Below are 15,607 nucleotides of genomic sequence, written 5' to 3' on the forward strand. Positions count from 1 at the left end.
ATGATGGGCAAAAGGCACCACATAAACGTGTGTCTGGCCACATCCCTCCACTGAAGGCAGGTGGTTGGCTAACGTCTCGTGCACTAACAGGCCCTTGGTGTCCCTTTCTGCTCTGCAGTGGAGGCATCTGAACTATTGCAAACCTAAAACTGAATGAAGTTTACTTTTGCAATCTATATTTGGAGGTGGCTTGAGAATGCTAACCAGGAGGGGATGGTTACCATCAACTGTTCTTTAATTATAGCTTTGCTTGTTCACCTTCCCAAATCCTTCAGATCTTCCAAAAGGAAACAGGAGACATTTGAACTTGAGCTTTGCTGAAATCTTCAAAGGCCTATTTAAAATAGCTTTTCTTTCTTTCTCTCTCCCCCTGCAAAGGGGGAAAAAAGTCTTAAGCATCCAGTACTTATTTCTATATAGAAAAGATTTTACTGGTGGGAAATGAAAAGAAAGGAAAAGAAGAGGAAATTGGTTGAAGGAAAGCATAAAATTGCATCCTAACTAAAATCAAGTTGGTTTTGTTATGGTTGTCTTTTATTGAAGTCATACTTGTTTTTCAAGCCCAGCAGCCAGACCAATCAGGCAGCTATAAGATTAAGTATAGTTTTTTAGCTCTGTGTCTTTTCCTCCTTCTGACAGGGTTGTCCAATTATCAGATTGGCCAGCATAAGACAAAACCTGGCTAGTTTGTCTATTTTCCACAGTAGTTATGACAGACTTTACAGGCTGATCCAGAAGTTCTCTGTTCCTCAAAGAAGGCATCCAAATCAGGCTGGGGCTGTGAGTGGCCACACACAAATTTTAGAGTTGGACGGTACCTCGGATGTCACCTAGTCTAGTCCCTTGCTCAGTACAGCAATACTATGCAGCTCCTAGTACTAATACTACATCTGCAGTCAGATGTCTGCAGAGAAGGAGAGACCCACTACCGCACCTCTTAATGCAGTCTATTCCACTGGGGAACTTCTCTTACTTTCAGGGAAAGCTAGACAGTCTAGATGTTTTACACTCCCCACCAATCACAAGGACTGTTGTGCAGGTCCCTATTCTATTCTGTGCCAGAAGATGGCTCTGGAAGCCTAAGAACATGCGTGTTCAGGCACTGTTCAAGTCCCAGATGGTGAGTTTATCAGAGCAGTGAATAGAGGAATGATTGACAGCAGAAGCCTAAATGGAGTAATGGATGAAGTATGTCAGTAGGAAAGTCACTGAGTAAATAAAGGAGTTTTCATGTGGACAAGAAAGAGAATTTCTGAAAGCAAGTTTGTAGCATTAGAATTTTAGAACCATTATTTATTGCTATTTATCAGATGGTTACTTGCTTTGCATGTGGACCTGTTGCTCACCTCCATGTTTCATATTGAAATGCCTTTTAAATATCTGTGTTCTGACTTGGTAAATTCCAGGCTTTTATCCTTTGTTCATTCCCCCACCCCCAGAAAAGAACCAAAGCTCACAAATTCTTACCTCAAATCACACTACCTTACCATCAAATTATGATGTACCTAGGAGTCCTCCACAGTGCTTTGATCTTTAGAGGGTCCACATCTTAAATTGTAATCTAAGATGGTGTCTATTGTGTCATACTTATGCATCAGGTAAGAACAAAACAAATTCTTCACAAATGTTTTATCATGAGCATGTTTATGCAAAGTTAATTGATTCCAACTAACTTGATTAACTAGGATGGCAGTCCTGCTGAGAACTGAAAATGAACCTCTAAGGCACGAAACAAGAAATGCTGATTGAAGACACTGAGAAAGAATACTCAAAATCATAGTTCCGTCCATCTACTGTTCACATGAACATCTTCCATTTATTATGACATATGTCCTTAATAATAGGTTATATTTCTAAAACATCTATTAGCCAGTATGTTTGGTGGGAAATCCAGTAACACATACATATGCACACAGTGTATCCTTAGTTTTTGAGGCCACATTGTCCTTGTAGCCATTCAGCAGAACTTTGAACACTGACCTCATCCACCCCCACCCGCTGAGCATCCACTAATGTCCTCTCCTTCTTCTCTGGTTCTTGCTTGGAGGTTTTAAGAGGCTCTCTCTGTACTTAGTGTTTGTGTGCAATAGTCGGACCATATCGTGGTCTTTGTTATCCAGCACTCGAGGCAGAAAGAGAGATGATTTCTGGGTCCTACGGGTTTTAAAGCTCCTTCTGGGTCGTCCTTTCCCATTAATCGAGACATACCAGAGTCTCTCGGCACTAGCTTTTCGTTTGCTGCTAGCTCCATTGGGCACAGTCCGGTACAGGTGGGATGCATAAGTATTGTAGCCCAGCTCATGGATCCTTTCTACAAATTTACACTCTGAGTTGTAGGTTTCCTGTAAAGTAGTAACAATCACCATTAGTTAAAGAGAGCAACTAGCCAAACTAAAAAGGATACAGTTCAGTGCTCATATTATCTAACATCCTGCAAACTAACGGTGGCATAGGAAAAAAAGGATACAGCAGGTCTTAGTATAAGCTCCCCTGGGCATCAAAAGCTCCATGAAGTGCACTGGATATGTTCAGAACAAAAACTGTTCGTAAAGCAAGGCTTCCTGTATTTTTGCAAAGCAAAGCAAAACAGGACACTGGTCTCTCCCTTTCTACTTAACATCCAACTACCTGACAGTGCCAGGGGTTGGAGGGGAGGGGGCACTAAATACAGTTCATTAGAGTCTGTTATGTGACTGACAGCCCCTCCTGCAGCTTTGCATGACTGCTGTCAAACATTGGATGAATTCCACTGGTGTCCATCTACCAGCAGAACAGACACGGAGCAGAAAATTCCTCTTCTCCTGCAGCCACTCCCAGATCTGCTCAGTGGACTGGATGTGGCCCCTGCCACCGCCACCCCCCACCCTGAGTGGCATTTGCTACAAACTCTGGCAGTGCCTCCTTTTAAAGGAAAGAAGGGGGCTGCCCCTGCTGAATTTCAACAGGAAAATTAAGTAGTGCTGTGACAATTTCAGCAGCATGGGGCACCTTCTCTGCAGGTTATGGGAAAGAAGTGCTCCCGCCGGTGCTTTAATAGAATGAAAAGGACTGACAGATCTGCGACTGCCGTGTGCATGTCCAGCACTGGTCTTTTTGTGCTTCATTTCATGTGTTCTATTTCTGAATTGTCCAATAGCTGAAGCTCTCTGACTGGTTACATAGATTGAAAATGATTATAATACATTATATATAGTATAAAATCATTTACATACAAACAGTTGAATATATAAACAAACAGCACACACAAAGACACTCATATATCTAAACATTTTTAAAATCATCAATAAGAAAAATCCAGGACTGCTTTTAAGCCTTATCATATGCTGCTAAATGCTTAAAGGTCTGACTGCGGTACCGGGATGATCGTGATATTGATGCCAGGCAAGCCTTGTTGTGGAGATCATTCCATAATTGGAATTGGGGAAGCAGTGAGGTATCCCAGTTTGTAGATGACAGCAAATTATTCAGGAGAGTGAAAAACTCCAAGAAGGGTTGCAAGAACCTCCGAAAGGTTTCCTTCAACTGGCAAATGAGAGTTAATGTAAGGATACTAGTACAGAAGTGAAGCAATGCACCCCCCCCCACCACACACATGCGCACACACGTGTGTGCACACACATTCCAATGGGACCTGAACTGGCTGTGACTATCCAGGGAAGATACCTTGAATTAATCGCTCCCTAAAAATGTTGATGTGATGGCAGTGAAAATGTCAAATGCATAGTAAGGGATTATTAGGAAAAGCGCTGAAAATACAGCAGCCAATATCATATTGACTCAGTTCATACAACATGATAAGCCAAGATGTCTTATCAGCCAAGGTGGTTTGTTATGTCAGCTGAATGCATGGGCACAGTTTGTTAACAACTCTGGCTGGGTACAGACAACAGGACAAGCCATCCCTGGCTTATAAACCACCATAGCTTTATTATGCAGCACAAACTCAGGTAAAGTCTTCATTTAAATTAGTTATGTGGCCACATTTGGAATACTAGGTACAGTACTTGTTCATCCATATCAAAAAAAGTAAATGAAATTAAGTAGAGAAGCGAAAGATTTAGAGATTTTTTTCGTATAGGGAAAAAAGACAAGTGGAAATGTATAAATTTCAAATAGTGTGGTTGAACTGATGGGTGAAGTGCTTCTTCTTTTCTCACAGTACCTATATTTTAAAGAGTAACCAGTGGAATATTGGAAGGGGCTATAGATACTGGGAAATTGACAGCTGCAGAAAGAAAGACATGCAGTCCTAGGGGAAGCAGGTACCTTGGGTCAAGATGCATTGCTGGTAGAAGGAAGTAGAAAGCAAGATGTAGAAGTAGGGCAAGGAGTATTTTCAGAAATTAACTATTGGTTCTATAACCACCTTCCATGTAAACTGGGGAGTTTAGTGGAACATACCTGGTGGTACCCTTTGCACCTGCTGGACTAGAAGTTTGGCCTTTTGACTTGATATATCTATATTAAATGTTATTGCAAAAAACATGAATTCCCTTTTCCAAACTTCTGATAACTTAGTGCTTCCATGCCAGGCATAGTTTGGTTCTTGTGGGACATACTTGCATAAATCATTTTGAAAATGGAAGCAAACCAACCACCACGGGAGACCTGTCCTGTGTCTGACTTTGACAGAGAATGAAGTACACACTAGCATTCAAGGATGCATGAGATCCCTGAAGTAGGTAAATGTGGAGAAAGTGCTGTGCAAGTAGCTCACCTGAAAATGCACCTTCTAGGCTGCTTGACATCATCAGTCATTTTTATTCCACCTGGGAAATGCAAAAACCAGCCTATCCTGAAGATGAGGTTGACAACAGAGATTTAATGCTCCGATTTCCACATTCTGAGGTTCAAAGCAATCATTTTATTGTGGACTGAAATACATCTAAACACTTTGGTCAAGCTGTATTTAATGGGAGCTCTGTGCTCATTTTATCAAAGTACCTCAGGGATTTTTCTGAAGGTTATTCTATTACAGGACTGGGCAATTTGTGGGCCCCAAAATGTTTTATTTTGTAACTACCCCTTAGCCAATGGTGAGGAATAATAGGAGGTATAGGCTACAACATCTGGAAGGCCACTGGTTAACTGTGATAAAATCTGCAGGAATGACTCTGACCAAAACGGGGTGCTTTATTCTACAAGGCAGACAGTGGACCAAATACCCACTGGGCATTTGTCCAGGCCTCAGGCGGTCGCTGCTGGATAATTGCTTATACACACGTCTTCATGTACTTCATGGAAGCAAAATTAAATGATAGCATGGCGGAATATTGCAAATTATCCAGGCAATTATGGCAATGCTTACATTGAATCAAAGGAATGAATGTACCAGTAGACAGTTAAATGCTTAAAGTCCACTGACTTCAGTGTGTCTAGAGCAAGTGTCCCCAGGTACGTGCGCCCATTTTCCATAGATACAATCCTGTTTCTTTTTTGCAATTTGCCACACTCCTGATGCTTGGAGCTCTGGATCCTTTACTGCTGGCCTGAGATGATTTTAAAAGGTTATAGGGAATTCTCTGTTAGTCCAGCAGAGGGAGTAAGTAGGCCCATGTGCCACTAGAACGGTTTCAGTAGAGCAGGGCGTTCGCAGGGCCCCATATGACTAGCACGAATCCAGGGTTGCGAACTGAGCCCTTGAAAATATAAGGTTGCATAAACAACATCATAATAAAGAGGTGTTTAGTGAACTGAGCTCATTTCACGCAGGGTGCCGATAAACAAGTTGCCATGATATATAGAGATGAGCTGGGTGTCAGTGTTCTGTTGCCTTGCTCAAGTGCCTTGGCCATCCAGCTTCCACCAGTTTTTGAGGGTATGTTTCTGAATCTGAGCATTTCGGGCCAAGATAGGTGTTCTGTTAGTATGCCAGCAGAGTGCTCAACCGTCTCCCTATCTGAGCTGGTCAATGTGGTCTCAGAGGTGACACAGGAATCTCCAAGGTGGCTGTTCTGGGAGACTTCCATGTTCATTTTGAGGTCCTCCTGTCAAGGTCATGGAACTGTTCCTGGCTCCACATGTTTACCTGGATTTGTTTTTACCCTTTGCCTGTATCTAATGAGGATGATCTGAGAGGTTGGAGAGCTTACCATTGTTTCATTGTCTCCAACAGATCACTCTCTCTCTTTTCTTTGCAGAGCCTGGGACCAATTAGGATGGTCAGTCAGAGGAAAATGAAGGCTCTAAAGAATTACTGCATAGCCTTAGTGGTTTTCCTATCCCTCAAGATGGCAGTCTTGTTGATGTCTTGGGGGGTAGTTCAAACATCCAGTCATATTATACCATTTCATATATTCCTTCCTGAACTGCACCACTACAGACTACAAACTGGGAACAGATCAGAACTTTGAATGCTTCCTGCATGTGGAAAGCAAACCTGTGAGGAAGAAAAGTGCTAGTGCTACCCTGCATTTTCTCTGATTTCTCATATGAATCCATGTTTCACTTGTGTTAGGAAGCAATGAAATCTGCTCCCTAATAGCAACTTCTGGTTTCAACCTGTAGAATACAGAATGGCACTTTATTCCCTGCCATTTCTGTTTATTTGTGTAGGAGATCAATAGGAGATACTTTAATTGTCCCAGATTTCTTTTAATGAACAGAGGACTACAAGAGCAATATATCCTGAGAAACTAAAAATAAATTAGATGTTTGTAAACCTCTGTCTAGCTCAAAGGAAATGTATTCAAGTGTGTAAAATCTGGTGTGTTTCTGGTGTTTGCTGTGACAGACAGACACAACTACCTGCCTGGTATTTGCTAGACAATGAAAACACTTGATGAGGCAGGTCTCCTCAAAGATGTACTAGACAGAAACCTCCCCCTTCTTTCCTTTTTTTGCATAATAGATCAGAAGAATGAAAGATGGTTCCTAAAGGCAGAAGTTCCTTGTACCAAGGTGAGATCCCAGCATCTTCATCCATTTGAGCAGTTGCCTTTTCTTTTGCTGTTTTCGTCTGTCCCATTTGCTCTGTCCCCTCCAATATGCTGCGTGAGTGGAGGGAGACAACATCACCCTCACTTTTAATGGGAATCAAACTTACTGAACTGAATAAATCCAATCCTGCACCCCAAGGGGAAAAAAGGAAAGGAAGGGAACCTACATATTGTATTCTTTCGCCACAAGTTGTGGCGTGGTTTTGGAAATTCCCAATTGTAACTGCATTGCACTTCATTGTACTCGTGTGCAACTTTTTGGTTTTGATCTTCTGAGAAGCATCAAAGAAAATAAGTTGTCAGCAGTGCTCTGGAAGGAAGGCAGGCAGGCAAGCAGGCAGGCACGCAGGCAGGCAGGAAGACAAAGTAGCATGAAAGCTCCTGCAGCTATTGTCTGAATTGGACAAATACAATCCTCCAAAAGGGACTGCCATGATTGAAAAATACATTCAATTTTGATAAACAAAAGTTACAAACATTGTTGCCTTCCAGTGGAAAGCAAGATGATTTGAATTTCCCAACAAAGATCTGAATTCAGATTCAGGTGGAAATCAGTCCAAGATCAGCTAGACTTTTTTTTCTGAAGCAATAAACTGGGATCCAAGCCTAATCTTTTGGTTGGTACACACCCTAATTGAAGGATGTCTGAAATAATAGATACACAAAGCTGATCGTTCCTTCTTACAAGGGAAGGTCATCTTTAACATTGCCTTTGTTGTTCTCTGTTTCAGTAAAAGACCAAAAAAAATAAAAAAAGGCCTTGTTTATTTCTAATGGATTCTCAGCCTCACTGATGGAAATTTGCCCTTACTGGTTTATTTTGGCCTCCAGCAATGAAGCAGCCACAGCATTATCTACTAATGTTAGTATTTCATATATATTACAATAATCCATAACTCCAATCCTAGATGAAATGATAGAAATATTCTAAATCAGGAGCTTCTCAACCAACCCTCACTGATGCCTGACTGAAGCCCTGGTGAGTGACTACTTCAGAATGCCACATACTCTAGGCCGAGTTTCTTGTAAGAAACTGTGGGATCAAAATGGAATGAATGAATGATTGAATGAATGCAATCAGCCATGAGCCACATGTTGTACAAGAGTTACTAAGACAGAGAATAGGAATTTTTCCTCTTAGTGCTACAGATGCAAGTTTCTGTTACTTTTCCCACCCATCTGCTCACCAACCAGCCCACATGCATTGTGATGGCTTTCCATTCAATTATTTGTGCTATGAAATAGGAAAAGATATAATAAAACTCCATTTCACCCATCCTTCTGACTGCCAATGCAATACCTCTCAAATTCTCAGTAGCATGCAGAATGGCACAGAACATAAAATATTGTATCATACATACCAAGAGGCCTGATCAAAGTATGAAAACCTAATTGCAAATTGTTGGGGGGCAGGGAAAGTGAATGCAATTTAATTTACACATTCTTTTAGTCTGTTATCAGCTTTGTTGCTGCACCTCTGGTGTTAGATCCCAACTTAAATTACTTTACACATGCTGAGAGGTCATTCATTACCTTGTGTAAATGGGACTCCCGTTGACATCCCTGAGAGAGTTTCCTTTTGAAAAGTTTCCTGATCATATTGTCAATTGTACATTTCCTTACCTCTTTCACCTGAATGCTTTACTCACAGTCTTTAAATTGATCTCTCAGAATGCACACTTGTGCCATTATAAATGCTCACCTATACCACCTTTTTTATGTACAAACTGGATGTTTCAGTTTGGCTGAGAGTCTGCACATGTTCAAGGAAAATAAGTGTGTCTCACACTTGCCATTAAGTTCCAGCTAAAAGCTTCCAAGTTTTGGCTGACTTTCTCCCCAATGTAAAGTGAAATAATTTATTTTTGACCTCCAGAAATATTTCTACATAGGAAGTAGAATGTGTACCCTCTTGACTACAACGGTGTTTAAATCACCACTGAAAATAATTGGCACCTCAGTGGAGAATACGTTAGATGCTTGGCCTCACTTAAGATGATTCTGTTTAAACAGCACTTACTGAAGCATAAAGTCTGCCTCTTTCATTCATGGCGAGGTATCTGCCAGAGAAACAGCCTTTGATAGCAACAATCCCCACATCCACTGCAGTGATCTCTAGGATACCTTGAACAGAAATGCAAACATTTTTAGATTATTCATATACATAGACATATTAATAGTAGTCACTCACAAATTTCATAGGCTTTTACTATTTCAAACCTCACATGCTTACTTTGAATTATGCCCATTTTATTTCACTGGGACATTTCAATATGCTTATCCTAGTTCTGTGCCTGCTATTCTCCCAGATGCTCCAGAGGGCGGGATCAGGAAGAGAAGCACCGATTCCATATAAAAATATTCCCCAGCACTGAGATGGATGAGGCAGCCAGAGTCTGCATCAAATATAAGTGGGGCTTTTGATCCCAATCAATGTGTTTCCAATGGGCATGTCATTAGGCAAAATGTTTTGAGCTCTTCCATTCTTCCTCCCAATAAGTTTGTAAAGATCATTATAATTCAACAGAAAATGAGAGGCTAAGAGCAACTTGCTCAAGGCTCTCAGCTCAATCCAGAAGCATGCCAGACTTTTGAACCTGGGGCTCTCTTGCTTCTCAACCTGATAATATTTACTTATCATTATCCTTCTTCACTCTAGAAGTTATTATCCTTAGTAGTACCACATGCACAGGGCCAGCATTTACTTCTAAATGCATCATCAAATTCTAATGATCAAAAGTGACAATACACAAGAAAATAAGAGCATGGGAATTGTTTGAACCAAATTCTTACTAGTAAATCCCCAGCTGTTTGATTGAGATTTAACTGCCTCCGGAAACAAAGATCTGACATTGAACTAGAGGTTCACCTAATCCTATATGTCTATAAAAAGTTTAAATCCCCTTTAATGCCTTTCTTAGGGACACAAGAGTGCTTGACTTATTGAAAAAAACCACAAAGCTTCCCATTTCAGAACAATACTCTTGCTGTGGTCTCCAGAGGGCAAAATGGAGTAAGACGATCGGCTGCAGCATCTTAGAGCCACTGTGGAACCATGAAAGGAGTCTGCCATTTAGAAAGTCAGCGCAGCCCTTGGGAAAAGGACAATATGGCTGTCTAAGCAAATTCAAAGAGAGGAAATGTTTCAGCCCATCAAAGAAAGTATGTCAATGCCCAGACAAGTGGAACGAGGAAGGCAAAGGTATGCATCTCTTAGCCTATGGAAAGTTCACACATTACACAGCAACAAACCAAGGTTTGCCACCATGTATACATCCAACAGAACTATAGTAATATAATCTCTTTGCTGAAGGTACTCATATGGCACAATTTTTAAAATAATTATTTTGCTTTTCTTCCCAAGTCTCACAGAGTTTTATAGGAAAAAAACTATTAAGGACATACTTGTATATATGTTTAGGGATGAAAAAAGGCCTACATATGAGGGTTATAAGCTCTTTCTGTATAGGAGTGCACTTTAGATCACAAAATGCAAACTCTTAAGCATGCACTGGAAAAATGTTTACAGGAAAATCGATGCATTGGAAACACGGTCCTGGAGGAGAGTTTTGCAAATATCCTAGACCAACAGAAAGATGGACAAGTGCGTCCTAGATCAAATCAAGCCAGGACTTGCCCTGGAAGGAAAATTGATAAAATTGAGGCTGTCATACTTTGAGCAAATCATGTGGAAAAAGGACTCATTGGGAAGACAATCATGCTCAGGAAAATGAGGAAGGCCACCTATGAGATGGCTTGATTCCATAGAAGAAGCCACGGCCTCTAGTTTACAAGAGCTGAGCAGAGCTGCCAAGGACATTCTGGAGGGATTGCCATAAGGTAGAGATGACAGCACATAACAGCAATAACTGGAAAAGCATTGATATGACGCATATTATAATTTGCATTTCAGATTAAGACAGCGGCATTTTCATAGTTTATTACTGTTGATCCTGAGTTTAGGATCTAAGTTATCAAGAAATTATTCATGCTTAAATAATGGAGAAGATTCTTTAGGGTACAATCTGTTACATGTTTAACCAGAAGAAAGTCCTACAGCTCCCAGCTAGCATGGCATGAGACTGCACCCTTATTTTTTATTTTTAAAAAGATACTACTTTCTTGCCTAAAATAGGCACCATTTATTGTGGAGTTATTTGCGCTCTTTGAAACTGGCTTCTGGGCACAATTTGCATGTAGTACATCACTCAGAGCAGTCCTAAGATTACTTTGTACTTGCTGGGATGCCCTGGATCTCCTGATCACAGATGCCCACCACTGGTGGAGATGCTACACAGTGTAATGTATTCCCACTGCAACTGCAACTCTGCCGAGAGAGGGGCTGGGAAAGGTGGTGATGGGAGCATGACAGAGAAGGAGAAGGCTTGATTGTTATCCGTCCCCTTCAGATTTCACTGGCATAATGTTACACCCACAAAAGAGGCAGTGTGAGTCAAAACGCTCCCAACCAAACTCAGCAGAGAATGAAAATCCAGTGCTGCAGCTGGGACTGAGGAAGCAGCACAGCACCGGCAGGGGGACCAGCAGTTCGGCCCTTTTCCACAGGTGCAAATGCACGAAGCGGGAGGATTCTATGCTGATATAAATGGTCTGCCACCACAGTAGAGCCACAGAATCACCTTTAGCCCATGTGTCCTTGGGTTGTGTGTAACAGCACTTTATGCTTTTAATAGGCTGCCAGTGTGAACTGCCGCCCTTTAAAAGGACCGTATTGAAAGTATTATTAAAGCAGTATCTGTTGTGTGTTGTGTTTGATCAGTGAGGACTGTTTTGCATGTGCAAATTGTCATGTTGGATTGAGTGATTAAATCAAAACATAATGCAGAGGTTGTGTGTGTGTGTGTGTGTGTGTGTGTGAGAGAGAGAGAGAGAGAGAGAGAGAGAGAGAGAGAGAGAGAGAGAGAGAGAGAGATGAGACACTCAGCAAAGAATATCCTGTCCTTTGGAGATGATGATGATGATGGTATGCGTCAAGATGGAATTCTTTAGGATCCACTACCCTGTATCTTAGAGGAGAATGCTTGGACTAAATGAATCCTTCTCAGTACTTTGATTCTATAACTTTTGGTTTCCTCAAGGTTGGGGAAACCCAAACCCATAACCCAGTGGAAGGGTTCTATGTGGTCCATTGGAAGAAAAAAAATGCTTTACATCTGTCCTAGAGCTGAGAAGGATGAGGAGAGATGGCTTGCTGTAAATTGCACTCGTGGAAAATGTTTCCTTTCCTACTTGCAGAGCATTTTTGGGAGCCTCAGCCAAACCTTTACAGAGTGCCTATACATCAACTGTTATTTGGTCATTTGGACTACAAAGTCATGCAACTTCACATCCCACTGAGTGCTGGCCTTCAGCAGGCCATGCCCTTAGCGACATTCTGGTGGATGATCTGCAGCTGAATGTGTGAACAGGGTGCCATTTTTTTCTTGATAAAAAGGTGGGGTCCAAATAAAATGCAGCTATAAAGAGAGTGAGTGTGGTGTGGTGGTTAGAGTGTTGTATTGAGAATCTGGGAGCTCCAGGTTCTAATCCCTGCATGACTTTGGGCCAATCACAGACTCTCAGCCTAACCTACCTCACAGGATTGTTGTGAGGATAAACTAGAGAGAAGAAAGAGGATTATGTAAGCCACTCTGAGATCCTTGAAAGGAAAAAAGGCAGGATATAAATATAATTTACGATTCATGAAACAAATAAACAAACTGCTTCCATGGACAAGAGTTGTGTAAATGATAATACTGAGAGATGGAGAACCCTGCCAGTGACAGCTATTAAACACTAAATGAATGCCATTCATGGAAGTTTTAATCACCAAGGGATTAATGTGGGTGCGTGAATTCACTCTAACTCTCCAAGTGCAATATTTACCCAATTTGTCTCTATTTCCTTAAAGGCTGACAGTCTATTCAGTAAAGGGCAGGTATCATTTCCCCTGCCCTAACAGTTCATAGGAAGAAAGGACTAGAAAAACAAACAGACTGAAGTGTGAAAATCATCTTGAAACGTTATTTACAAAACTCTGGTTGGATAGTTGAATGACTCCTTCCACCCCAGCCTGGTGCTGGAAAGAGAGATTCTGATGCTAAGGAGTCCTGGGAAGTCACACCTTCTAAGACAGATAAGCCAAGTGACAGACACTAGTTTAGCCTTGTCTTTTGTAAACTCCAGAAAGCGCTGCAACCCACAGGGATGAGTTCTTGGAGAGATGATGCAAGCACACAAAGCACAGAGATGCGGAGGTGCTGTTCAGTCCTGGGAAGGCTTCTGGGAGCCCGGACAAAAGGGAGAGGCTTACCACTGGGAGGAAGTCCTTTGGGCTCTGCACTCCCCTTTTTTAAGGGAGAGGCAAACCTGAAAAGACCCTTTGCTTTGAATTCTTGGCAGCCTTCTCCTTTGTGCCTCTTGCTTCCTACCCAGATGGGTGGAGGAACAGCCTAGTGTGTGGGTAACTCTAGAAAGCTGATTTTTAAAATCACTTATATCTCTCCCCTCACACCGTCCAACAGCAAAAGGGGAAAAGATCCCATCCCCAGTAATCCCAGACATGATGGACTGATGTGAACTTACACCTACGCCACCCACCCCTGTTCCCATCATGCCCTCAGTTTATGATCACAGAGTAGTTAATCTGAAAAGGGAGAAGCAGGAAACAGAGGCGGATTACCTGGAGCATGAACAAACCACTAAGATCCTGAGGAAATCCTAAGTTTTTAGATAAGGTTTTCCCAGCCTGTGTCCTCCAGACTTTCAGAGTGCATCTCCCAGCATGCCAAAACATGCTGGCTGAAGTGGATGGAGAGGGACGTCCAGAATAACTGGAGGTTTTGATGGAAGAAGGCTATCTTAGAGCAAATGACACTGACTCAGAATTTCTCCAGCTCTACTCTGTAATAATTGGAAGGAGGTTTGCAAACAGGCTACACAGCCAAACGAGTGGTGTTCTGACCCTTGACAATACTGCCTGGCCTCATTGCCTGGACCTGCTTCTTTCTGGAATGGTGGGGTGGTGGTGAGGCTGAAGTGAAGCCAGGTTAGGGAGTCTAATTCCTTAAAAAAGAAAGACCGGGGATGGAGCTACTGAACATCTCCATCTAACCTGCATGACTTCCTAGCTAGCCACTTCAGTCTTACCGAATATGTGCAAAGCCCCAGAGAAAATCACTTTGCACCTGATCAAAAGGCAGCAGCAGATTCAGCATGCTCCACGGTGGGGCACTTCCTCAGGCCTTAATTCTGGCCTTCCCCAACAAGATGTGTTTATCTCTCCCATCATCCCCAGGACACATCTGAAAGGCACTGGGTTGGAAGAGGCTGCTTTATCCCAAGGATCTTTCTATAAAAACGGTCAATCATGGTTGATCTTGGCTGCATAGAAAGTTATTGATTATACAGCAAGATTGGAGAACGGTTGGAATTGAGTATCACTGCGACTTAGCATCTGTCTGCTCCCTAAAATCAGCTTTAAGGGGATTAAAAACGGGGATTCGTTGCTTTGATTTTTAGTCATAGGTTTGCTTTTTTTTTTCCAAGAGAGTACATTCTGATATTCCATGTCCCCCATCGACCCTCGTGCCCCACATCCTATCTGTTTAAGAGCTGAAATGGGGTCTGGAGTTAAGACTTGTTCAAATTTAGCGCGGAATACCGCTAAGGTGTTATAATCTAGCCGGGGCATGTGCGCAAGACGTCCCAGAAGGACGAGCCAAAATCATAGTGGTTTTTGTCGCAGTCGTCGTCCCTCATGGGGGGTCGGGGTGGTTAAAAAAATCTCATCGCGGGAGAGAAATTCGTCTCACGCCGCCTCTCAAGCCCGAGACGCTGGGCAAAGCGAATCGCGGCGTTCCCGGCCCGTTAATCGCGGGAATCCCTCCACGTGTCCTGCAAGGCGCCTTGGGCGCAAATGAGGCGGCGCTCTTATTTCTGAAGAAGCAAGAGCCGCGTGAGCCCGAGCGCGGGCAGGGCGAGGCGCGGCGCGCTCGGGCCCCCGAGCGAGGCCAGGGAAGAGGCCGGGCCCCCGAGCGAGGCCAGGGAAGAGGCTCGGGGGCCGGCGGGGCGCGGCCAGGGGCGCAAAGCCGCGCGGCGGTACTCACTGAAGACGCTGTTCTTCTCCAGCGTGCCGTTGATCTTGCCGTTGGCGTGGATCTGGAGGTGATACTTGGTGGCGCAGTACAGCTTCCGGTGCCGCGGCGCTCCGCCGAGATGCTCGTAGACGCCGCCGCGCCCGCCGGCATCCCTGCGCCCGCGCGCGTCGCACGCACGCCCTGCCCGGCTGGCGCAAGGCAGCGCCGGGGCGGCCGCCGGCAGGCTCCGCAGCAGCAGCAGCAGCAGCAGCAGCGGCAGCGGGGCGAGCCGGGCGCCGGTCACCATCGTGGCATGGCGCGGGCGGGCGCCCGCCCAGCAGCGCTCAGCGCCCCGTGGGCGAGCGCGGCGCAGGGGCGGCGGCGGCCCGCCGGGGGAACCGCGGGCGGCGCGCCGGGCCCCGCATGGGCGAGCTGGCGCTGCTCGCGGCGGCTGCGTCCTGTTTGCTCGCCCGCTCGATCTGCTCCCCCGCGCTCCCTCCTCCCTGCCCCTTTCCTTCCCCCCTAAAGATGTTTTAGATCTATTTAAATGGGCCGGCGGCGAGGGGGGCAACCCGAAGAGGCTCCGCTGCC

The 15,607-nt window shown here is 43.8% G+C and overlaps 1 protein-coding gene across 1 annotated transcript; it reads right to left on the reverse strand.

The window, feature by feature from the left end:
- Positions 1 to 2,009: 2,009 nt before the first annotated feature.
- Positions 2,010 to 15,323, reverse strand: FGF3 (fibroblast growth factor 3). The gene is made up of 3 exons (XM_044435669.1): positions 15,047 to 15,323; positions 8,959 to 9,062; positions 2,010 to 2,342 (listed from the first exon to the last, which is right to left on the reverse strand). The coding sequence occupies exons 1-3, from the start codon at positions 15,321 to 15,323 to the stop codon at positions 2,010 to 2,012; spliced, it is 714 nt and encodes a 237-aa protein (XP_044291604.1).
- Between the last annotated feature and the right edge of the window lie 284 nt (positions 15,324 to 15,607).

This window comes from Varanus komodoensis, unplaced genomic scaffold, assembly GCF_004798865.1.
Source record: "Varanus komodoensis strain SLA01 unplaced genomic scaffold, ASM479886v1 scaffold3, whole genome shotgun sequence".
NCBI classification, from domain to species: Eukaryota; Metazoa; Chordata; class Lepidosauria; order Squamata; family Varanidae; genus Varanus; species Varanus komodoensis.